Here is a 26,686-nt window from a genome sequence, read left to right as displayed (position 1 = left end):
GACCAGCCACCACCCCCAAACAGGAGAAAGCAGCTCACTGAACAACAGTGCTGCAATGACCCCACCGACAGTCAAACCTTAAATATGAGAAAGGAGAACTGAAGAAAATACTGTAGGACAATCCCAGCTGGCACAGTCTGAGGTTAGACAGAAACGGAACCCCAGAGAAAATATGATTCGAGAAGACTTTCCCTCCAAGGCTCCAGAGGCCGCCTACAGGAGATGATCCTGAGCAGGACTGTGGTGACCAAACAGGAGATGGGGCACCACATGGGAGACCGCGGCTCCAAGCCCGGGAGTTGGAGCTGGAGAAGGCATCAGAGCTGCCCAGTGGCTCTAAGCTCACAGCTTCAAGGCCAAGGGGGTCTCTCTTAGCACTGCTCGCGGCCTCAGCTCTCCTGCTCCTAATTACATCCCCACCCAGACTCGCCCAACCAGACAGCACTTTAACTCTCCGAGGTAGATGCACATTGGTCTGTCTTCTAGAACCAAGGACAAACTGCTTCCTGGGCCAAGGCTAAGCACCAGGAGGGCCCAGGGCTTCCCATCTCACGAGCTTCGCAGGTGAGGAACTGCAGCCATCAGGCTAGGGTCCCAGCCCCCCGCCCAGGCGGCCGCAACAGAAATGTCTGCACGTGACTGTCAGGGGTCTTTCTCTGCTCCTCTCATCCTAACGGCATCTGGGTTCTGGTCTCGCTCCTTCTTCCTGGAAACGTATCTGCCGTATCTTTGGGCAGTGCAGTCCTCAAATCAGGACAGAGACTTACTTACATTTACCACGTGCTCCCCCCAACTTTTTATAACTATCTTTCAACCAGAAGTTGGAATTAAGAGATGAGCCCCAGAAGCCAACACGTTAGGAAAGCAACTTCCTCCGCGGCAAAAGCACCTCTGAACCGAGTGAAAGAATGAAGAAAAAAGAAGCACCCCACTTTCACTCAGCAAACCGGACTGAGTTAAACCGATGCCCGCCCCTTCCACGTTCTGACAAACGCCTTTAGAAGGCACTGTTCTGCTGCCCAAGCCCATGGAGGAGATGAAGATGGACACAGAGACACAGGGGTGGGAGTGGTTACTTCTACCTCCAAACAGGTGTGGAGATGGAGGACAGAAAGGGACAGGCAAAATTTCCCCTGGGATTGTTTCCCTTAGATTACTGTTTCCATGGCTTAAAAAAAGTTGGAAAATCCTGGGAATGGCCCAGTGGGAAGACAGTGAAATCGTCTGTGCTTATTAAATGGGACCTGAGAGAGACCAGGACAATGAACTCCAGCCACTCACTGCTTCAGGATGCAGGGAACATACTGACCCTTCTCTGTGCTTGAGTTTTCCCCACTAGTTATGAGAACGGGGCTGGTCTTCTGAAAACTCACTAATGACATGGTCTGTTGCAGGCACTTCATGTAAATTAACTCATTCAATCCTCACAGCAACCCTATGAAGCAGGCGCCTTACTTAATGGATAGAAAACTAAGGCACAGAGAGGTTAAGCAACCTGCTAAAAGTCACACAGCTAGTAAGTGGTAAAGTGGGAATTTGCACTCAGTCTGTTTAAATCAAGCTCTGTGCTTCTAACCCGTGCTGTAGCAGTTCTCACCTCATAAGCAAGAAGCATTAATAAAGCATGGTAAACACCTTTACTCTGGAGTTGGAGAAGGAAAGAACGGGGCTTGTTTCCAGGAACATGGATAAGTCATAGAAGTGTTAGTGGCAGCTGTCATGGATTAAAAGCATCTACTATGTATTAGGGCCTTTCCTCACATTGTCTAATCCTCTAGCTACTCCGCTGGGGGAAACATCCTCCTTGTACAGAAAACAAAACTGGAACTCAGGGAGATAAGGGAACACACAAATGCATGCAGCTACTGGGACCATGACGCTCCAACCTGGGCTGCCGTGCTACCTGGGTTGGAGTCCTGAATCAGAGTGATCAGCTTAGCCCAACAGCCTCATCTTACAGATGAGGAAACTGAGCGTGAGATCATCTCGTATCAAAGAACATCTTGAAAACTGCTAATTAAATGTGCTACACAGCACCCACATATCAAGATAACATACAAAAGTCATTAAGCAGAGCCTGGGATGCGGCTGGTTCTGCACGATGCTCTTCCACAGGCAAGGAAGCCAGAGCTCTGTGGAGCAAAATGAACGTGTGGAGCAAAATGAACGTGGGGAACAGACCCAGATCTAGTAGAACCAGGCTCAAGCCCCAGCTCTGACATTTTCAGCTCTGCGACCTTGAGTATGTCACTTAACCTATTCACCTTTGAGTCTCAGTCTCAGTGTCCTCCTCTGTCAAATGGGTATAGTGATGATACACATAGCAAAGCATGGTTGCGAGGATTTAAATTCACTGAGTTGTTGTTGAATGCCTCTTACAGATCACACCCTAAGTGAAGTGTTGTAAGTCTATCACCCTATTTGAAGCTCCCAACACCCTGGGGAGGGAGGAAAGTGTTGTTAAAGCCCCCTTTTACAGATAAGGAAACTGAGGCACTGAGAGGGGAGGTGATTTTCCCAATTCACGAAGCTAGTAATTAGCAAAGCTGGGAGTGGACCGAGGCAGTCCACTCTAGAGCCCCTGCCAACTGCTCACCCATGAGGCCCAGCAGAGAGTTAGTATCTAGGAAATTCTGATTGTTGTTCACCAGGGAAACCTGTGAACAGATGACCAATGCCAGGATCCTGTGACCAGACATATGGGAATAGAGCGCTTTAAGCTCCAGCCCATCTGTGCAGGGAGGCCAGGCACAGCGAAGAGCCCTATTAGCCCAGGAGCCTTGCCCGTGCCCTACAGGACCAGTGTCTCCAGCAAGGGCCCTGCCTTGTGCATCCACCAATGAAACCAACACAGCAAGCGCCGTCCGTCCCGGCCACTGCTACACGCAGACAGTGGGTAAACCTGGGCACTGATACAAGGCACTGTGTGGCCAGCATGCTTCTGGGAATCTGCCAAGCATGGAGCACTGTGTGTGCAGGGAAGGGCATGAATGTGCCAAGCGCTTTTAACCACCGAAGCGGCTGAAGCCAGGGCACCTGATGTTAGGTAGGGTGCTAGCCAGAGAAGAGCTTGTCCCTGGGGTTCATCCACAGCAGACAAAACAGTGGGCCCAAAGTGCCCTAATTCCCAGCACCTGACAGAAAGGTGTGCTGCGCGGTGCTTCTAACAACTCAGGACGAGCAGACACCTGGGAAAGGCCCTGCTGTGGGCAAACAATTATAGCCCGTCACAAAGCCGAGAGTGAAGACTTTTCAAAGGCGTCTAAAAATTAAACTATCACAAGCCAGCTCTGTCTCCTTTCCTCCCCTCCTCCCCCCAAATTGACTTTATTTCCATCGTCCTTAGAAGCATCCTATTCCAGAACAGAAACCCCTGTTATCAAATCAACACAATCTCAGTAATATTCTACAGAAGTAAATCTTCTGGACATATCAGTATCAGGGCCAGAGCAAAAAGAGGGGCAAAGGACAGGTCTTGGGTACATTTTTTTTTAAGCCAAGGAAAGAAAATGGGAAACACTTACCATTCCTTCAGTTCCCTACCTGAGTCCTGCCTGCCCTTCAAGGGCTTTCCTGTGACGCTGAACCATCTGACTCATGTTCATGTCTGTGTCCCCACTAGACCAGAAACCACACCTTATTCAGCTTCGCACCTCCACTACCCGCCGCTGGGCTTGGCTCAAGGAAGGTGCTTCATGACTTTCCGCTGAATGAACTACTACTTAACTTACCTGAAGTTGTCCACAATCTGCCTGGATCCCTGCCACCCTCGGCCCCCTGCAGCACACAGCACTCCAAGCCCACGCCTATTCGTGGGGCCCACACGGCCCTGGCTCTGCTGTGCCTGTGCCTTTACACCTGCTCTTCTGTGTGTGACACGCTGCACTCACCACCTGTCCAGCTCACCCGAGCCCCCAAGGAGGCAGCACAGGCGAGTGGCTCCAAGGCCGTCTGCGCTCTGACTGCTGGCATTCAGATCCTGGTCCAGCCACTGATGGTTGTAAACCCTGGATAAGCTGTTTAACCTCATGACAGTTTCATTTTCTCCACTGAAATGATGGGATAACAAAAGTGCCAACCTCAAAGGATTCTGAGAGAATTCACTAAGATGCTGTTTGTAAAATGATGAGCGCAGTGCCTGCATTCAAGAGATGTTGCCTGTTGTTGTTACTACCGTGCTGATGATGAGGAGGAGGAGGAGGATAATGATGAGGGTGATGACGAACATCCCTAACAGTTCACCTGAGCCTCTCCTCTGGCTCTTTCCAGATTCCACTCTGCTTTAGAGTACCATGTCCCCCAGGAGCCTGCAGGGGTCAAATCTGATTTGACTTCCCATTGCCTGCAGTTCCTATGGCTTTCCTCACCCACATCCAGCTCCCAGAAGTGTTCTCTGGACACACAAAGACACGACTACTACAGACAACAAGGAGGGTACTGAAAAGCAACACCCAACACCAAAGGAGTCTTCCTACACCGAAAAGTAGGCTTTCAAAGATGATCTGATAACCTCCACATGTTCAGAAAGGAAGTATGACCTCTTTTGAATAAGGGAGCAGCTGATGGTTGGGCACAGCCAGGAAATGTTAAGTCAAGACTCAGTGTGTGAGAAAAGAGTTCTCAGCCTGCCTCTCCGGTCCACAGGAGCTCAGAGTCATCAAGGGAAGCAAGCTCCTAGAATCAAATGGTCCAACCACACCCAAGTTTCATGTTGACAGATATAGTCACCTCAGCTGATGGTGCCAAGGACAGAGGAAATGCCAGCCAAGGGCTTCTTGGTGATGTCATTACTCCTCACTTAATTCCCTAACATTCTGATATTATTTTTGTGACATCTGAACAAGTAGCTCCTTTAAAACACACACACACACACACGCGCGCGCGCACGCGCGCGCACATGTGCGTGCGCAAATAGGCACAACTCCAGAGACACTAATTTCCCAAATAAAGAAACATCGGGGTTATAGCAGCTGCCTTTAAAAAACACTTTGGTTATTAGAAAGTTAGCAAGTTTGCCTTTATATTAAAACATTCTAAACAGAAGTAGAGGAGATCCCAGGATTCTGTTTATGCATTAAATAATGAAATTTGAGCCTTCTAAGGAAACCAAGCTATTTTTTAAAAACAGTGAAAATATGTTCTCTTACAAATTCTTCTATAAACACCAGAAGCTTTAAAAGGATCAAAAGCAGACAACTGATGTCTTGTATTAACTCTTAATAAAGCCCAGGAGAACAAACCTAATTTATGTGGTGACAAAGCATTTTTCATCTTGTGTTACACATCTTCTAAATGTATCTACTGCTTTCCTTGTGTTATTATGGAATCGTACTAAATCTTGTGACCAAATGAATGAAATTCATCAACTACTATTAACAAAACAAAAGGTTGAACTTATTTCATTAGGAGACTAGAGGGTATGAATCAGTGTTTGTGGCTGAATACCCCTCTGTTCTCCGAGAATCACAGCACTGAAGAACTCCTTTACTGCCTCCTTCCCTTCACTGCCAGCATGCAAATGTGCTCCATCCTATTTGTGTCTGCAGCCAGAATATTTGTGGCGTTTTTATCTAGACTTCAAAACAATCCACTGTTCACAAATCTAGGACACAGCCACAAATTTCTCACAATATCCCAAATGAACATTCACTCCAAACTGGGTTTTACAGCACACGAAATGTGAAATCTTTGAAAATGGAAACAAGTGATCAACAGAAGCTTTCCCTATTAAAAACCATGGAGTAAACCAGTTAGACACACACTAGTTACTTTATTTCTAGGATTTATGGAAGATTTGAGTTAGAGCAGAAATGGAAAAAAATCTGATTTTAATACTCAAGTGTAAGGTAATACCCTACTCACAAGCACCCTACATTTTTCAATTTCCCCGATATTTACAAAAATCCAGTTTATTTTCCAGCAGAAAAGTAATTATGAAAAAGCAATTAAAATAATACTGTAATGCTCATGTAGTGTTCCGGGCACTTTGGGATGTTTGCAGACACAAAGATCCTTCCAATCATCACCGATGAACAAGATTTCCTCCACAAAATCAGAGGGGTTTCTTTCACAATGCAAAAATATTCCTCATGTTCTCTATAAAAGCTCTGGAACAGTCATTTAAGTTCCCAGAGGCAAGACACACAATGGCTGCTCAATAGGAATAAGCTTCAAGCTACAAGGCTGCCCACCCAGAAGCTGCATTATTGTTCTGTAACACGAGGGAGCTTCAACATCTCCTCTGCTACAGAAAGGCCTGAAGGCAATTCTCCAGGAGCCAGTGAGCTTCAGCCAGGAGTCCTGGACACTCGGCTCCCGATTGCGGGGCAGCCTCCTGGCCGCGAGCAAGGGCTCAGAGCTGGCTGCTCGGATGCGAATCGTGGCTCTGCTGCTCTCTAGCTTGTGTGGCTTTGGGCAAGTTCCCTCATCTCTCTGGGATGCAGGTCTGCACCTGCAAAATTCGGGCAATAATGACATCTTCCTCACTGGGATACTGGGTGGGACTAAATGAGATAATCCTTTCTTACGCTCTCAGCCAAGGGCCCAGCACACAGTAGAGGAAGTGTAAGAGACTGTAATCGACAAGGGGCAGAGCGAAGAGGTAAAAATGTCCCAATATATCCACCAGCTATTTGGGTGCTTGCCCATTTATCCTAGGACCAGAGATGCTGTCAGGGGTGAGTTACACATAGTGATCTCATCACTGGTCAACTGACCAGCAAAACCCAGAAAAGTGGTTACCTGAGTACAGCTACATTGAGGTTTTTTTAAAAATAGATGGAGCAGGAAACTCTGTTCACTAGTTTCTCATCTTATTTTACTCTAAGTATTTGGAAACAGCTCGGGTTTAGCTCAGGTAAGCAGGGCCCTTCTTTTCCAAAGCGTCAGGCAATTGCTTCTCACATGACCAAGCGGCGACCATCCTGATCTGGAATTGAATTTTAATTTGATGGGCAGCTCGCCTCTTTTGTTTTTCAGGCTGCTTGCCATCATCAGCAGGGGTTGGAAATGCAGAAATGAAAGCCCATTTGGTTCATACTTGGGAGAGTGGTCAAATCAGCCATGAAATCATGGTACTTACAAACATGAGGCGGGTAGGTACGTTGTCTGACTGCACCAAAGGATTTTTATAGAGCCAGATCTCCTCCGGCTGGATGACTCTCTGGAATGGATCCAAAAACTCCGTAAAACTGAAACAAAACAAAGAAAGAGGCGTGAGGGCTGAGCACTGGAGAAGGTGGCCCCTGCACACGCTCAGGTGGACGATCCGGCCTCTGGGGGAGCGGGGGGAGGACAGGCTGCCCGGCTGATGGTTCTCGGCCAGTTCCAACTGGGGAAAGATGGAGGTAGTTACCGAGACTGTAGAATCTTCTGTCGCCACCTGCCAGCGAGGACTAATTGTGGGCATAAGAGAACAGCTGTGAGGCTGACATACAAAGACTCTAGAAACTTGGGGATCCAAAGTGAACTGGGAGTTGAAGTCCAGAATGGTGGCTCAGACTGGGGCAAGGCAAGGCCAGCAGCACAGGTTCTGGGAACGAAATGGACTTGAGCTGGAACAAAGGTGAGGGAGCAGCAGGCAGGACTAGAGAAAGAACCGGTGGCGTTCTTCCCTCCACGTCACCCCAGATGGCACCCCGCCACCAGCACCACCACCAGGAGGCAGACTGAGCTTCAAGAGAAGACGGAAGGTAGAGACAGGAGAGAAACACAGAGGAGAGGAAAGGAGGAAGGGAGAGGGGGATGCGGTGCTTCCTGGGGCTGCTTCCAGGAAAGCAGACAGCTCTAGACATCCATCTCCTCAGCTCGCCACCTCCCGACCCCTCACACATCCTGGGAGCCCCAGACACCCAGGCGGATGAAGAGAACTACCACCAAGAGAAAACCTGGGGGGAAGAACAGAGACTGCAGGTCTGCTCTGCAGCTCTTGGCCATCGGGCCGCCTCCCAGCTCTCCAGCTCAGCTCTTGACCTGGTGAGTTCAGTTCAGAATGGCTTGAGATGTGGCGGAGAGAGCACAGGGGCCAGGTGACTCAGGGCTTGAGTGCCAGGCGAAGGAGTTTGGCTTTGGAACCAAGGATGAATTCGGCAGAGAAGTGTAGAATGAAATTTCCAATTCCAGATAGTGGCAAAGGTGGGGAACTGGAGCAGAACAGAGAAGGGAAGGCAGAGAGAGTTAGGAGGTTATGGCAGCTGTCCCAGCAAGAGACGGCTGCAGAGTGAAGAAAAGGGCAGGACAGAATGGAAGAACGTGCACATGGGAGGTGGGGTGGTCAAAGCAGATTCCAAGGGCTCTGGCTTGGGCTTCCAGGAAAAGGTACCATTACCAGGATGAGGAGGAGGGGGATTGGGGATGGGGAGGAGTTGGAGGTCAGCTGTCATCTCTAGGAAACCACGCCCAGGTGACCAACAGTCTGGGTTTGCCCAGGACTCTCCTGGTTTTAGCACTGAAAGTCTTGTGTCCCAGGAAAAGCCCCAGTCTTAGGAAAAACCTAGATGGTGGGTCATCTTAAAGCCATCCCAGTCCTGGGACAGAATCAGGGGTCTCACAGCCTTGGTTTCTACCCTAGACCTGGGCCTTTGTATGATCATGATTTGTTTGTATGTCCAGCTACACCGGGAGGGTGTAGCTCCAGGGCTGTGTCTGTAGAGCCCAGCAGGATGGGACTCTCAGCGACTGCAGAATCTGATGTCTGTTCAGGACTTTGAACAGCTGCCACAGAAAACACCCTCAGTCTGATCAGCCTCACGCTGAATCCTATCATGTACCTACAAGAGACCTAAAATTTGACCTGTCTTTTGTGTCTCTCTATATGTATCCCTCCCTCTTGCTCTGTCTCTCTTCCTCTCCTCCCCTCCCTCTCCCCCCAGTGGAGATTTTAAGTCCTAAAACTCTGTCCCTCTGTCCGCGTATTTATGTAATTTCACGAAGAAAGCGGTGCCGGCCCCTGACTGTTTCATTCAGCACTGTGTCCGGAACATTTCTACTGCAGGATCTTACTGCAAGTGCCCTGAGATCCCGTCATCAATGTGTAAGGTAACTTCTGCTACCGGCCCTCCAAGCCTCCTCCAAAGTGAGACACGGGGGAGCATGCCGTCTGGGCGCTGGGAAACCTGCTCTCTGCCCGAGCTCTGCCATTAAGCTGCTCTGGGCTTCAGAACAAGCCACTTCTCCTCACTGGGCCTCAGTGTCCTCACCTGCAACACAGGAGGTTGGGCTAAGCCAGAGGTGACAAATGGAGATGGGTCAGAACCACTGGAGACACCCTACCCCAGACCTACAGTCTTGGTATGGACTGGGCCTGGTATGTGGATTTTAAAACACTCCCCAGGTGACCATGAAGGGCCCAGCACTGAACGGAATGATCCCTAAGGGTCCTGAGCCCTTGTCCTTAAGGAGAGGAGACTTAGAGATTTAGCTCTCCATGCTAACAATTCTTCCATCTGCTGCAGGACAGGCTATGGAGTCAGGCCCATCCACGTTCAAACTCCAGCTCTAGCTGTGTGGCTCTTAGTGAGTTCCTTAACATCTCTGAGCCTCAGTCATCCCATCTATAAAATGGGCACACCTTAAAGTGTGGGAGTAAAAATAAAATGAAAGAATATAAAGTACCTAACAGAGCATGAACAGAAAGCAGCATTTTATCACCCTTATCATTTTACTCTTGCCTCCATCTGCAAGTTTTTACTAGACAGTTTTCAGGCTTTTTTTGGGGGGGTGGGGGGGTTCATTTTGTAACAACCTACTCACTGCACCCCAGTGTTTTTAAAACATTTTAAATATAACTAAGGAAAAAGAATTTTGTTTTAGAGTTGTTTTTGAGAATATACTTGTAAAAACCAAAGCTTTCAGAATACTCCAGTTACTCTGGCTGCATAGCAAGTTACCCCAAAACTTAATGTCTGAAACCAGTCATTTTGTTTTGCTCATGATTTTGTGGATTAGAAAACTGGGAAGGTCCAGCTAGGCAGAGTTCACTTAGAATCTCTCATGTGGTCACAGCAGTTAGATGTCAGCTGGGGCTGCATCACCTGAAGGCTTGACCAGGCTGGACATCAGGATGGCCTGTCACGTGGCCGCCGTGGGTGCCGGCTGTTGGCCAGGAGCTCAGCTGGGGCTGCCGCCTGGAGCACCTCACATACTTCTCCAGTACCACAGTCTCAGCATAGTCAGAATTCTTCATTCTGCTGGCTTCATCCAGAATGCGGGTTCCAAGAGGACCAGGCAGAAGCTGAATGGCTTTTCTGACCCAGCCTCCAAAGTCTTGCGGCATCACTGGGTTACATAAGGTCAGCCCAGATTCAAGAGAGGGGACCCTACTCTACTTCTTGGCAGGGGTGTAGCAAAGTCCGCATTACAGAAAAGCAGGTAAGATGAGAGATATGGCTGTAGCCACCTTCCAAATACAATCTGCCACCCACAGGCTGTCATCACTGTAATGGTCCTGCAGCTCCCACTCTCAGAGACCCCAGAGCCTTGATTCCTGTGTCCTCCCCACACCGCTGGCCGCAGGGCCAGGGAGCCGGCACACCGCTGAGCACTGTCCTTCCTCACCTCCTTTGTCTCCCCAGGCACACTATCCTCACGGCCATTTTTTAAAGCCTCGTGCACCCAGCCTTCTGCACGATTCCTCACCCTACCCCGAGTGGCTGCAGCCAGAACACATCTGTCAAGCAAATTATATCCTCTGGGAGGAGCAGTACCAAGAAAGACAGATGTCCCTTCTCCAGCCGTGCACCAGCCACAGGCGTCAGCTTCTGAGAATCCAGATAGTGAGGCAGCTACGCAGAGGACATGAGTCTCAAAATGCAAACAGGAGCAGAGGTGGATACGTGGTGGAATGGAAAGCTCTGGAAGGTGTGTTCCTAAGAGAGGGCATGCCAGGCCTGGAAACATCCTTCCATGAGCTCTTTGTAAAGTGATTTGGAAACAAGGAAATGGAAACCCCGCTTCCACGTGAGGAGTTCAGGCATGGGCTCTAACTGCCTGCTCGGCAGGGCTCACTACACACTGAGGACCCCCCAGCAGCCGCATGTACGATCAGAGCTTCCCAAATGTTAATGCGCCCGGGAACCACTTGGGGGTCTGGTGACTGAAGATACAGCAGGTCCAGGGATGGGACTGAGAGCTGGCGTCTCCAACAAGCTTCCCGGTGATACTGATGCTGCTGATCTGTGGATCAAACTTGGAGTCGCCAGAGGCCAGGGCGTCAGCATCACCTAGGAGGGAGCTTGCTAAAAATGCAGAGTCTTGTGCCCCAGCCAGGATCTACTGACTCAGAATCTTCATTTTTAACAAGACTGGTGTGAGCGCTACAGTTGGAGACACAGCTCTCGGGGAAAGCCAGTGCTTCCCAACTTCGGCCATTTAAGAACCAAGTTGGCCGGTTTTGCCTGATCCGCCCTCCACCTGTACTGTGACTTTTCTTCAGACTTTGTAAACTAAAATGAGTTTATTCTAGAAGAAACTTCATGTCACTGCTGAATTATGAAATCAGGATTCCCTCTATAAACAGCTGGTAAACGTCATAATAAATACAATGAAAACAAAAGCGCGCTCTTAAATTCTACCTTGATGCTTTTGCCTCTGGGTGGAGGCCTGCCTTCTCTGTGAGGTTAAACGAGACCTTCCGCGATGGAAGGAGAGGAGGCGGGGCGCATGTGCCCCCTCCGTGGTGTCGAGTCAGGTGGCTCACATCCGTGTGTAATCTAAATCCACCTTGCAAAGCCCCTACAATCCTCTCCAGCACCACTTGTGTCACAGGAAAGGCAGAAAAAAGATGAAAAACAAAGATGACAACTCAAAAGCACAGCAATCTGGGGCCATTCGGTAGAGAAGAAAATAGCCCCACTGGTCTTAGTAATGCCTGCAAGCATCAGCATACCCCAGGCCAGTATAATGGCCAATGTCCTTGAGTTTTCAAGAAAAGGCTGAAGAAAGTGTAGCAACTCTTTGACCACTGCGAGGTGTGTAAAACCACTGTGCTTACTTTCATTTCCAATAAATACAGTGCAGAGAAAAACATCTCAATGCCCAGAAAGGGTCTGACAGATTCACCGATGCAGAGTTCCTCATAGCCTGAGGCTGAGAATCAAAACTGTCCTCACTGTGAACGGCATTTCTGCATCACCGCAGAGACTCATGGAGAAAAGGAGATTTGGTGTGACGATCCTCCAATGACAATGGCTAACTGGCCCCGTTACCCATTTTCACTCCTGATAGGCTGAAGGGCAGAGAAGACTCCTAAGACTTCATCAGACTTGATGACCAAAAGTAAACAGAAAGGAAGGGCTCTATGTGAGAAGGAAATCTAACAGGTCAGAAAGTATCATTTATTAATTGTTCCAAAGAACAGATGCTAGTTAATGAGACCACACAGGTGTGAAAGCAGTGTTTTCTCCATTGTTACTGATAAACTCTGATTCAGCAGCCAGGGCCAGTCCAGCCTCAAAAATAACTGACTTCTTCCCCCATCAAAGGCATTCACTGAATCTTAACTATTGTCAACAATAACCACTGCACTTAACTGAAATTCCAAACTAAAATAAAATGTCTAAACTGTATAGGTCAACATGTTTTGATGTGAAAAGCATGGAGTTACTACTAAAGGAAACAGATAATTTTCTTTTGTGAAAATGATAACTGTCTGAAGTCAGGTAACTTGCTGCTGGATTTTGATCCAAGACACGCTCCTTCCAATTTCTTTGCTGTTTTAATTGGACAGTTATCTTAATCTAACATTATCTTCATTTCAAAGTTGGGACAGTGTTACTCGTTTTCTCCTTCGTTTTCTGATGATACAGTTAGAAGAATTTGGAAAACATACACTGAAAGTTCAGACGTTCTTCTGAGTTGATGCCGAGCAATTCTCTCTTCAATGCATGCATAGTTTATGCATAGTATAGATGCTTTAATCCTCCTTAGACCAGATTCTTATCTACATACCGCATACACACACACACACACACACACACACACACATGCATGTTCACACACACACCAAGCCAGAACTTGAGTGAGCAGAACGCAAGCAAAAGCAAGCAATCTTCTAAGATACAGGGAGACCACACCAAAGTTAACTGAAATAGGAGAGAGGCAGAAGGAGATCTGATGTTGACACAGAGTGAAAAGCAGGCAGAAGGCTGAAGGAGGAGCAAAGCCAACGCCAAGCAGATAAAAACATCCTGGTGTTCCAAGCAGGCAGCCAGTTACTCCTTCTCCCCAAATCACAAACACATGGCCTGTCGCCCTTCTGTGGTCCCCTGAACCTCACCAAGGAGAAGCAGATGCAACTCCAGTGTCACGCACTGCACCATGGGAGGCTCTCCAGGCCCAGCCGGGCATCAAATAAAAACATCACTTTGCCCCTTGGAGGATCCCCAGACCAGGGCCAGCTAGGGTAGCATTTAGAGTGGTGACAGATACACACCACGCTCCCACACGCTCGCAAACACACATACACATGCACGCACACACACTCTCTCCTGGTGGCTAGTCCTGTGTGCATAGCTCACCCTGCCCTTAAGCAGCCTAGGATACATGTCTGCTTATAGAGGAAGGGGTGCAGTAGGGACAGACAGTGGACTTCCATCTTTACCTATTGCTTATTCATTCAACAAACATTTACTGAGTGCCTGTGACGTACCAGGTACCATCCTGTGAACCCTGGTGTAGAAAACACATACAGTCCCACTCTCGTGGAGATTACAGTCAAGGGTTGCTAAGTGCCACCTGATTGAGGAATGAGATGCCAAGGTCTTTAGTTACAGGTATCAGAACTCTGACTACACAGAAGCTCGCCACCCCACTCTACTTTGGGGGGCCTCACTAGTTAGACCCATGAGATGGCCTCCAACCTGGAACTGCATGTGAGGACCCTGGGCCCCTAGGGATGTTCCAGGGTGTGAATCTATTACTGTCCACCTGCTGAATGTAGCAAGGGATTCAGCCCAAATCTGGGAACCCAGAGGAATGGCCACTCTTGACATCACAGTATCAGGAACAGCAAGTCCCTGAACAAGCGACCACGATGCTACTGTCCCCTGTGCCTCTTCTGACTCAAAGTCAAGTTCTCAAAGCCCCAGGGTCTCCTCATTATCTAAAGGATAATGGATTCCATAGATTTGTCAATGACCTTTAACTCATGTACCTTGATAATATGCTTTTTTCAAGATAGGTTAACATTTCTGTCACATACTAGACTCAGATTTCAACACCCTTTCCCCCAACCATAAAAAAACACAAGATGGTATGGGAATATGAACTTAATCAGACCATTAACTTGGTTCAAATCCCTGATTCGGCATTTGCCAGCTGGGTGACTTGAAAAAAGTCACTTAACCTCTCTGAGATTTAAGATCTCCCTCCTCGTATCCCAGGATGGCCGTACCTCCCAGGGCAGTAATAATACTGCTATCGTCAGCAGTAATAAATGTTAGGATCTGGCACAGCGCCTGGGGCACCAAAGGGCTCAGCCAAAGGTGGCCGCTGTTCTTGCAAACATGAACAGGAAGGATGCCGATGACCTGATGACCGGCTGGAAGAAGCTCTCCCCTCCCCCCTTCCGCCCCACCCAGGGCAGTGAGGTTGCACGCTGCAGGAAGGAGACTGGACAGCACAGGTGAATGTCAACAACTACCACATCCTTTAGCCATTCTATGAGGAAACAGTGGCCCAGAAGGTCACTTTTGAACCTTGCGTGATCCGAATGAGGAAAAAACAAGACACGTAATAAAGCTTTCCAGGCGACAGCAAAAAGCAGAGCATGTTTCTTAATTGCACTATTGACTTTTCCTCTCTAGTGGGCCTCTCTCATGCAAGAGGGAAAACACTTACAAACGGTCAGCAGAACAGGCAAGCAGCTCCACCGGCAGGGAGGAGGCATTGGGATTTTCCATTAGTCCTGGGGACAGGCCACTGAAAGAATATACTGATGGATTATCTCTGTGAGCCAGTAAACCGGCGACCAGCCACCAGACAGGACTTACCCTGGGCCGGGGAGCTTGGCCACCCCCAAAGACAAGAGTAACAATTATAATAATAACAATTTAACACATTTATATTATAATAGTAAATACTTATCACATTTGGAGCCATCTTGTGCCAAGTGCTTTACGTGGTGCTTTCCAACATTACTTTGTTTAATCTTCATAAGAACCCCACGAGGTAGAAATTACTGTTACAGTATTCCCATTTTAGAGATGAGGGTACTGAGGCTACAAGACATAGGGTGTCTTACCTAAGTCTGCACAGCTCTATGGGCTATAGAATGTCCACTATTCCATGTCTTCCTCAGCACACAGTCTGGAATTCTAAGGAGGTCAAGGAACACGCACGCACTTGCACATGCACGCATGTGCGCAAGCACACACACACACACACACACACACACACACACACACCCCTCCCACCAATGTAATGGCATCTGCAATTATTTTATTAAGAGATATAATTTTCCACAATTAGAAATACAGCCTCACTCTTGGGAAAATGCAACATGTCGATCTCAATTCTCATGCAGTGTGAACGACTGAGATCAGATTCTTGCAGACAGCAGTTCGCTGTTTGTTGTGAAAGAGAAAAGGAAAGAATAACACGCTGGGAAGGAGGTGGAAAGAGAAATGAAGACCCCCAAGAAGCCGCTCCCACCACCTCCCTCCTCCCTGTCATTCAGAAAAGCAGCTTCCCCGCAGCAGTAGACTTAATCAAAGCAACCTGCCCTTCACCTGGATGGAGGAGAATTGCACCCAGGAGACCAGCCGTGGACCAGACAAGGAACATCTCCCAGAGTCACCAGCACCCTCTTGGGATGGTCCCTCTTGCTCTTGCACAATAAATGAAAAGACTGGGGCTTAGCAAGTGTAACTGCCCACCGAGGCAGAGCCTGGATTCACATCCTCCTCCCCAAACTCTAAATCTAACGTCCTTTTCAATTGTGTGGGCACAGACTCCCGAGGGCAGCCTGGGTGAGCTTTCCAATCATCCCTTCCAGCTGTGGGACCTTGGTCAAGGCACTTCACCTCCTGGGCCTAAGTTTCCTCATCTATGAAGTGGTGCTGATAACAGCACCTACCTCAGACGGTTGGTATGACTAGTAGGTGAATGACTAAGCTGAAGTGCTGAGGGGGTGCCTGCATGGAGAGAGTAACTGTAGGTGCGTTGTTGTACTACAGCAAAAAGCCGAAAATTAAGGCCTGATATGAGGTCCTCCCTTGATATCTGAAACCACAAAGGCTTCGAATGTCCTAACCACAAGTTCCCTCCCACTCAGCTCCCTCAGCCAAACAACCCTCCTTATCAAGGGGACCAGTTACAGCACCTGCTTATCCCCAAGCAGCAGGTTTCAGTCCGCTGCCAGCCCATGGACTTATTCTAACAAGCCAATCACATCCTCCTACAGGAAGCAGGGGGCACCCCACCCCCTTGATACTACAAAGCCTGCCTCCCATTGCCCCCGGCTGTTTAGTGTGCTCCTGTGTGACCCTGTGTGACACGCAGTGGGCTGTGAATCTGTAACTAATAAACTGCTTTCAGCCTCATCTGTCCGGTGTTGGCTGTCATGAACGGTCAGGATCCCTATAACTCAACTCCAGGGCAGGAATCCCTCCCTCGCCAAGGGGGCAAATAAGAGGTGATTAAAATATGTACTCCTCAGCTATGCCCTCCTAAATATGATGGGGTGGGATGGGGTAAGTGGTGGGATAGTGGGAACGCGTGGGCCAAGCCTGGAGATGTCCCCCATCTATCCAGTGCTCAGGAAAGAAGAGAGAGGACCAGGAACAGGCTGCATGGATAATGCAAAGCTACTGACTCAGAGATGCTCTGCTCACACCAACTCTTCTTCAGCTTTTAGAAAAATGGCACTAACCTGCACGCCCTACCTGTGGTCACCAGTGCTGGGATCACAGACCCCTGTGGACCCCTGACACAGGCTATATGGAGCGCACGGCATCCCCATGAAGCATTCTTCCAGACATGTATACTCTGAACCTAACCAGAACTTTGGGCTCAACTGCCAGCTTGTCGGAAATACAGGGGCAAAGGAACAGACAAGCCCAGAAATAAAGTTGTAATGTTCCAGATTACAAGAATTGGAAGAGATAAGACAACCAAGTGTAACCACTGTGCTCTGACTGGATCTTGGGTCAAAAAAAATTTTTTTTCAACTATTTAAAAGAAACTTTGAGGATGACTCGGGAAATTTTGGAACTGGAGAATGAGCTGCATATTAGGTGACAGTAAGGGAATGTTACAATTTCCTTCAATGTGGTCAAAAATGTGGAAGAATATTTTTTGGAGAAGGAGCTGAAACATTTAGGGTATTTAGGATCATGATCGTCAGCAACTTACTTTCAAATAGTTCAGAGAAGTAATATATAGAAACATAAATACAGAGATAAAGCAAATAGGATAAAACGTTAGGTGCTTAATCTAGGTGGGGTATATGGGGAATTGTTTTGCTCTCTCAATTTTTCTGTATATTTGAAACTTTCCAGGATAAAACATTGGCATAGTGAGGTCCTGGAGCAGGACCCTGAGTAGGGGAAACAGCACAGAAGGTAGTGTTGCCGTGAAAGTGCAATGGTAGCATCCAGAGCTGTGGGGTGACAAGCCTACATTTTACCCTTGCCACTTACTAGCTCTGACCTTGGGCTAGTGACATCTCCTCTCTGAGCCCTCGTTGCCTCCTCGGGGAATGGAGATTACCATACCACCTACCTGGAGGGCCATGATGAGGAATGAATGTGAGGACTTAGCATGGACTCAGCATAAGACCGGGCCGCTCTCTGCTCAGTTGTCACCTCCCCCAGGAGTCATCTCCAACAGCAGTGGCATATTCAAAACTACTTCTGCTTCACAGAAAAAGCAGAACACATTCGGACACGCCTGCGATGGAGCACAGGCATAAATGGAAGCTTACTTTGCAGAAGCACAATGTTCAGAAACCATATGCATCACCCCAGAAGTCCAAACATTTAGAGCAATTATTTCCAAACATTTCTACCGAGGGTGCCTTCCCTTTGGAAGGAAGCAACAGTAGACTGAAAATGTTTTAACTGCCTGCACTCAAACAGAAAATCCTGTTCTACATAAACTCAAGCTGCAAAAGCTAACACGTCGGGGCCAGTTGGGGCTTCATGACCTGGGGCAAACTGCTGAATCCCCTTCCACATCTATAAAATGGGCAGAACACCCTGCTGGGATGTAGTGAGAATTTGGTATCATCATCAGGGCCCACAAGAAGCACTCAACAACTGGCACTGACATAGTAATCACTGAAAAATTCCAAATTAAAAAAAATCATTCCTAAAATACTTGCACACCGAGTAACCATGTGTGGACCTTATTTGGATCCTGATTCGAAGAAATCAGTGTTAGTTTTATTGGGTGTTACAAATGGTATTGTGGTTTGGGAGGGGGGCAGGCAATTGAAGGTTTTGCTTATCTTATGTTATTTTTTAGTTCTCACTGGTTAAAGTTACTTTTTGAAGTATTTAGATGTGAAATGATGCCATATTTGGAATTTGCTTTAAAATACTCCACAAAAAGACCAAAAGACAGGGACAGTGGAGGAAAACAAATGAAACAAAAGTGCTGATAACTGGTGGACAGTGTTGTAAAATTCCACAACAAAAAGGATTTTTTTTTTCCAATGGTTTCACTCATTGGCTATAAAGACACTTACAAAATTGTGTCTTACCAGCCAAAGCAACTGATACTCTTGGAAAGTATTATTAGCTTTGAATGGATTTCAGTAAAGTGTGACAATGGGAAGATTAATGCAAAAAATCAGAAAGAAGAAAGGAGAGAAATGGAGCAGCCTTCAAGAAGCCACACACCTGGACATACCCGGAAACCCTCAGGTTAAAGGTGCCCCAGAGCCTGGGGTGCTGAGGAGCCCTCTCCCTGGCTCAGATGCTGCCTTGGAAAGCAGGTGCCTAATAAGTAGGATAATGAGGGGCCTGTGGAAATGAGCCCCGCAGTGGCCGGAGACTAGGGGCAGAGTCAAGCCGCTGCGTTTGGGATTCAGGGAAACCTGGCTGCCAGGACTTCCTGGAGCCCAGATCCCCACCCCAGCACAAGCTCCTCATCTCCCAGCAGGGCCAGCGACACAGAGCCCTCCAGGACTGAATATTCTCTGGGCCAGACACCCTTCCCATCGGAAAATGACGTTTGGTGCAGAGACCACTGTGCTGTATCTGAGCCACAGGCAAACAAAAGCCACTCCAAAGAAAAAACTAGTAAAAGATGCAAGTGGGAGAAAAGTGTGTCATTTCTTTGCTAAGAGACCTCAGTCTCCAATTAATCTTCGACTCTACAATGCCCAGCGAACCGTTCATTCCTGGATTAATTAGGAGTCTTTAGGAATTTAGCCAGAGCGTAAAGCACTCTGGAACATTCTACATACCCATCCCCAGACCAGGTCACAGAAAGATATCCCAGGACACACCACTGAGCAGAGAAGTGGGGCAGAAGAAATGCCCCTCAACACTCAGTGCAAAACACAGTGAAGACAGAACTTAATTTAAGAGGCTTCTGAGCTGTAATTTTAATTAAAATACACCAGCCAGAGAGCACTTGTTTCTAACCAGGAGACTGCGATATGTCTTTGAGATTTCCCCTCCCTTATAACCTCATCTGATTTCCCCTGGTGTCCGTCCGTTACCGACAGCGAAGGGCGGCATCGGGTCTTTCTTACCTGAGTCCTTTGCAGAAAGCAGCCAAGTCTTGACCTGGACTAAGCCCCTGACCTTCTCTCCACGACCAATTTTCCCCGGTGGAGGGATAAGGCCATGTTCTCCTAAAACGGTCTTCAGTGCGGCTGGCAGGCGAGAGGAGGCGGATGCGTGAGATGGAACAGCCGTGAATCAAAAGGCTGCGGGCTGGGGACAGTAGCGATCAGATGAGAGGCTAATGGCAGGGCCCAGGTCAGGGCTGAGAACAGGAACGGCCAGGCCTGTGGTTTTTAAGCAGATAAAGCCTCGTTTCTGCCCCCAAAGTCTGTTGCTGATGGTGAGCATCACTAAGTGTTTTCATAGCCACTTGCCCTGCAAACCCTGAGCTCCTCAGTACAGAGTCACATCGAGCCAGGGGCCTGTGGACATGGGCCTGACCGTGGACAGCTGGAGACACCCCCATGCTGGCATCTGTGGCCCCAACAATGGCCAGCTCCTGAGTCAAGGACCAAGCCATGGCTTCCCCTTGGTATAACCGGGCTCTGTGGCTGGGATGAAGCTGCTCACTCGAAATCTTCCGAAGAAGGGGATGAAGATAACCAGGTCCTCATCACAGCTGAAAAGATACAGCAGCACGAGGCAGAGTAAGAGCCACAGTGGAACATCAGTTCCAAGAGGCACCCTGGATTCTTGTCTACATTTTATCAGAGCTGTATTCTCAGGGCTTAGAACAGCACCTGGTATGTAGTAGGTGCTCAATAAATATTTGTTGAGCACAGGAAACCATCAACAAAACAAAAAGAGAACCTACTGAATGGGACAAAATATTTGTAAACGGTATGAACAATAAGGGGTTAATATCCAAAATATATAAATAGCTCACACAACTCAATATCCAAAAAAAAAAAAAAAAAAAAAAAACAATTAAAAAATAGGCGGAAGACCTGAATAGGTAGTTTTTCCAAAAAAGATATACCAACAGAAGACGGCCAACAGACACATGTAAAGATGCTCAAAATCACTAATCATAGAGAAATGCAAATCAAAACCACAATGAGGTATCACCTCACACCTGTCAGAATGGCTATCATCAAAAAGTCTACAAATAACAAATGCTGGCAAGGATCTGGGGAAAAGGAAGCCCTCGTAGACCGTTGGTAGGATTGTAAATTGGTGCAGCCACTAAGGAAAACAGTACGGAGCTTCCTCAAAAAAGCAGAACTACCATATGACCCAGCAATTTCACTCCTGGATATACATCCAGAGAAAATGAAAGCACTAATTCATAAAGATACATGCACCCCAATGTTCACGGCAGCATTACTTACAATAGCCAAGATGTGGAAGCAACCTAAGTGTTCACCAACAGATGAATGGATAAAGAGGATGTGGTATACATGCAATAGAATATTACTCGACCATCAAAAAGAATGTAATTCTGCCGTTTGCAACAATGTGGATGGACCTAGAGAGTATTATGCTTAGCAAAGTAAGACAGAGAAAGACAAGTATTATCACTTATATGTGGCATCTAAAAAAATAAAACAAACTAATGTATATAACAAAACAGAAACAGACGCACAGGTATAGAGAACAAACTAGTGGTTACCAATGGGAAGAGGGAAGCAGAGAGTAGCAAGATGGGGTAGGGGATTAAGAGGCACAAACTACTATGTATAAAATAAATAAGCTACAAGGATATACTGTACAGCACAGGGAATATAGCCATTATTTTGTAATAACTTTACATGGAGTATAATCTATAAAAATATTGAATCACTCTGTTGTACACCTGAAGCTAATATAATATCATAAATCAATTATACCTCAATTAAAAATAAATAAATAAATATTTGTTGAATCAAGACTAAACAAATAAATCCAGCTGTTTCAATAAAGAGCCAATCCTCTGCCACATGGAATCTTAAGTCAGAGGAAGGGAGAAAGAGAAGAAGGGAGAGAGGGAACTGAAGGAGGGAAACTGATCACTTTCTCAGTGCTTCCTACCTGCCAGCAGCCTGCCAGGCATGTCTTACACCTTCTCTCAATCATGCCTCACAACTGAAAAGGAGGCACTGCTATCCCCATTTTCCAGAGAGAGAAACTGAGACCCAGCGGGTCTTCTTCACCTGCCCAAGGTCATTCAGCCAAACTGGAACCCAAACTCAGATCTTCTAACCATAATCCTGGGCTCTTTCCACTGCCCCCACTTTTGGAAACATGGGCAAAAGCGCTCTGAGGGGGGCGTGTGGCCACGGGTGGGCTGCAGATAATAACTTGGCTCAGTGGAGGGGGCAGTGGGAGGGCCCAGGGCCTGCCCAGGTGGTACAGAGACACAGCCCGGTGCAAGTTAGCAGCTCGTTGAACTAGGAATCAAAACAGCTAACTAGCTCTGACTCTACCACCGATTACTCTGTAATTATAGGAAAGTCACTTGCCCTTCAATGTTGTTACTTCTTTATAGGTAAAATGGAAATGCACTCACTTATTCATCCATTCATTTGCAGTTACAGCAAGGTAGTTAAATGAAAAGCGCAGATTCTGAAAGAACTTCCTTGGGTCTGACCTTGGCGAAATCACTTTACTTCTCTGTGCCTCATCTGCAGAAGGATTATTATAAACGAGATGACTGGCACACAGAAAGCAGGCCCAATACTCATCACCCACTCCTTCTCTCATTCATTCGGCAAGCACTGACATCCCACCCATTGAGTGGGTTTTGTGACCCTGGGCTCCTGGGACACATTCTCTTGTTCTTCCATCCCTCTCCCTGCTCACATTCTCTTTCTCAAGCTCCCTTCCTTCCCTCCAGGCCCTTCATGAATAATGTTGGCCCCGAAAGGCAAAGGCCATCAGGCAGTGGGGACCACATCTGCTCCCACGGCCAAGCTTGCCCGTGACTTCTGGTCTTCCCAAATTGAGCTCTCACTCCCCATCCTGGATTGACTCTCTAGTTGCTTATGAGCTGACAAGCCACGGGTTTCCTTTTGGCTTTGGGAACCAGTCCCAGGCAGGCAGTAGCCACCAACACTGGGAGCCAGAACACCTATTTTTGGCTTAGCTGGTAAATCAACTCGAGTAAGTCTTTTCCTCATTTTTCTCATTAAGGAACTGGACTGGATAACTTCAGAGTTTCTGTCCAAACGCTGCAAATCTCCCCTCCCAAACAATGCAGAATTTAACAATTATGGGAACACCTACATTCCAGCTGTGGAATTATGCACTTAACATATATTATTTCATTCAGATGTTACCACACCCTACAAGGTAATTTTTGCCTACTAAGGAACTGAGTTTAGGGCATGCAAATTAAAACCACAATTAAATATCACCTCACACCTATTAGAATGGCTATCATCAAAAAGACAGGAGATAAGTGTTGGCAAGGATATGGACAAAAGGGAATCCCTGGGCACTGTTGGTGGGAATGTAAATTGGTGCAACTACTGTGGACAACAGTATGGAAGTTCCTCTACATCCGTGACTCTAAGGGGGGAGGGATACATTGGGAGATTGGGACTGACATATACACACTACTATATATAAAATAGATAACTAATAAGAACCTGTTCTATAGCACAGGGAACTCTACTCAATACTCTGTAATGGCCTATATGGGAAAAGAAACTAAAAAAAAAAAGGAGCGGATATATGTATAACAGATTCACTTTGCTGTACACCTGAAACTAACACAACATTTGTAAATCAACTATACTCCAATAAAAATTTTTTAAAAATAAAACTGGTAAGCAAACAAACAAACAGTATGGAAATTCCTCAGAAGAATTAAAAAAAAGGACCACCATGTTAACCTGCAATCTCACTCTGGGTATATAGCCAAAGGAAATGAAAACAGGATATCAAAAAGATATCTGTACTCCCATGTTTCGTACAGGATTATAAAGCCAAGATATGGAAACAAGCCTTGTCTGTCAATGAATGGATAAAGAAGATGTGATCTATATACACAATGGAATATTATTCAACCTTGAGAAAGAAGGACATCCTGCCATTTGCAACAACATGGCTGGACCTTGAGGACATTGAGCTAAGTGAAATAAGTCAGACAGAGAAAGACAAATGCTATATGATTTCACCTATATGTGGAATCTAAAAAAGCCAAACACATAGAAACAGAGACTAGAATGGTGGTTACCAGGGGCCAGGGAGGTGGGTGAAATGGGGAGATGTTGGTCAAAGGGTACGAACTTCCAACTATTAAGATGAATAAGTTCTGGGGCTCTAATGTAGAGCATAGTGATTATAGTTAATAATACTGTATTATATACTTGAAATTTCCTAAGAGAGTAGATCTTAAGTGTTCTCACCACAAAAAAAGAAATATTAATTATGGGATGTGATGCAGGTATTAGCTAATGCTAATCATTTCACAGTATATAAGTGTACCAAATCAACACGCTGTACACCTTAAACTTACACAATGTTATATGGCAATTGTATCTCAACAAAGCTGAAAAAAGGAAAAAACCCTGAGTTTAAAGGTTAAGTAATATTGGTAATAGGAGGCTAATAGTATGCTACTGAATAAATCAACTATTGCTTCTCGCCTTAAATGACCTCCCCAAGTCCTTTATTTATTTTATCAATGGTATCATGTGCCTTCAAATGGATCAGCACCCAGTGCAACTGGTAATATTACCAACCAGAATGATCCCCTTGCAAAATACCAAAGGTGCGTCTACATCACTCCATGCCCAGTCAGCAGAAGAGTGGGTACCTTCCCACCTGTACGTGTAATTGCTTTGCTTAAAAACATTACAATAAAACTCCATAGCTGTCTCTGAAATATAAAAAATCAAAAGCAGAAGAGTTATACTCACCATTCTCAACCGGTTGGTCAACCTGCTAGACGTATGAGAGAGACTTCCCCGGAATCTGCAGTCATTACTGGAAGGTCTTATAATTGGCTTTCAAGATTTTGCACAGCCCTGCAAATTTGTATAATCAAGTTTGGGAAAGTGTGTAATCAAGCTGATTTATCCACAATCATCTCCCCCTATTATCCTCCTTGTTACCCCATTCTGCAATTACTTGCATGGAAAATTTTTATGTAATGGAGACACACAGGAGAAAGCAGCAGGTCCCTTCTGAATCCTACAGTGAGGGAGGGGCTCAGCTCTGTCCAAGGAGATTGGGTCCCTACAGGAGACGGCCCTGGGCAGGCTGACCTCAAGACAGGTAGGTTAAATCGGGATAAATGCCCAACGAGCCCTCGCTCCGAAGTGAGGGCTCCTGTCACCCTACGCTCGCTTAGAAACTCACAACTACTTCCTCCAAGGGAGGACTCACCATGTCCAGTCAAGGAGTGACCACCACCAGACACAGTCCAAAGCAAGCCAAAAAGCAACAGTGAAAAATGATGTGCCCGTCGATACTTGTTACTGGCTCTGACGCTTGAACTCCCATTCTCTTCCCTATATTAATAGTAATGTAAAACAATAATATTATTTATAACATCTGGCATTCATGTACCACACACTGTTCTGGGCACTTTGAATGTACCATATGTCTTTTCAACCTCACAACCCCTATGGAGTATTTCTAGTACTATCCCCATTTTACAGATGGTCAAACTGAGGCTCTCAGAGGCCACACAGTATTAGTGCAGCAAGATCTCAGAGCCTATGCTCATATACTCACCAAGTGGTCCTGCCTGATCAAGAGAAGGGTGGAGACAGAGGGGCCATGTTCATATCAAAGCATTAGCAGATCTTTAAAAGGAATATTTCGGAAGAGGCAAAAAAAAAGTTTGAAAAACTGAAAGAAAGCCACTCACAGATGGAAGTTGGTGCGATCATCCTGATTTTGAGGCTGTTGGCAGCACCAACTGGATCTATGGAGGGCATGAGAAGTCCACAGACGGAGGCCCTGGTCTTAACTGGGCCACCAAGTGCCTTGTGACCTTGGTTTTTCCATTTGTAAAACGCTCGAATGGCCTCTAAGAAATAACATTTAATGACTTTTAGGGTTTGGAGACCTTCTAACAGGAGAACAGAGCAAAGTTAAGAATGCCCTGGGTCAGTGGTTCTCAACCCCTGCTGCATAGTACACTCACTGGAGGAACTTTTAAAAAATATCACTGCCCTTGCCCTGCCCCAGACCAATTAAATCAGACTCTCTGGGCATCCAGGGTGAGGCACCCCTGCTCTGGAGCCTCCTTACAAAGTGAGGCAGGCAGGAGGCAGCTCGGAAGGTCAACGGGACATATCTCTTCATTCTTTTCACTTTTCCTGTTCTTTTTTCTTTTGTTTGGATTCTCTCTTTGGTTTGTCTTTCCCTCATTTATTTCCCTGCTGAATGAATCGATAATGGTCCTTTAAAAAATGTTACAAGGAATCCACAGTAACCAGCATCAAAAAACATGTGCATGTTTTGAGTTCTGCCCATGAATCCTTCTACATTATGAGGACTCCCCTTCTCAAGGAGGCCCCGTTAGTCGGGAGCTAAGCAAGCAGGCAGTGCTCTCTCCATCCGTGCCACCTGTTATGGGCTGAGACTGGTCTGGCCTGGCAGCAGGTCCCTAAGCCTTGGAGGCCTTTCCCAACGGGCAACACCAAGACTAGGGTTTGAGTTTGGGGAAGAGAATCAAAGGGGCCACGACAGCCCTAATTCCGAGGGGCAGCTCCTGAGCAGGTGCGAAGAGGTTAGTCGATGTTTGCTGAGCCCGAAGGCTGTGCCAGGCGCTGGGGTCCAGCGTGAATGAGGCACAGCCCCTGCCCTCGGGGAGCTCACAGTCCAGGGGGAGGCACAGGCGTACAAACCAACTGTATTAGCTTTCTATTGCCGATGTAACAAATGACCACAAACTTAGTAGTTTTAAACAACACATGTTCTGGAGGTCAAAAGTCTGATGCAGATCTCATTGGGCGAAGATCAAAGCACTAGCAGGGCTGCATTCCTTTCGGGAAGCTCTGACAGGAAATGCACTTCCTTGCCTTTTCCAGATGCTGCCTGCCTAGGTGAAAGGAGAATCCTGTGTTCTCCCATTT

At 46.9% G+C, this 26,686-nt stretch overlaps 1 protein-coding gene across 1 annotated transcript in view; it reads right to left on the bottom strand.

Moving 5' to 3' along the window:
- PLPP4 (phospholipid phosphatase 4) overlaps positions 1-26,686 on the bottom strand; it is a 188,300-nt gene that overhangs the window by 67,095 nt on the left and 94,519 nt on the right. The window contains exon 2 of the mRNA XM_068549071.1: positions 7,082-7,190. Within this exon, the coding sequence (XP_068405172.1) occupies positions 7,082-7,087 (6 nt within the window). The 5' untranslated portion in view covers positions 7,088-7,190. The remainder of the gene's footprint in view (positions 1-7,081; positions 7,191-26,686) is intronic.

The sequence above is a fragment of the Eschrichtius robustus genome, chromosome 7, assembly GCF_028021215.1.
Source record: "Eschrichtius robustus isolate mEscRob2 chromosome 7, mEscRob2.pri, whole genome shotgun sequence".
NCBI lineage: Eukaryota > Metazoa > Chordata > Mammalia > Artiodactyla > Eschrichtiidae > Eschrichtius > Eschrichtius robustus.
This window is presented reverse-complemented; position numbering and strand designations above follow the sequence as displayed.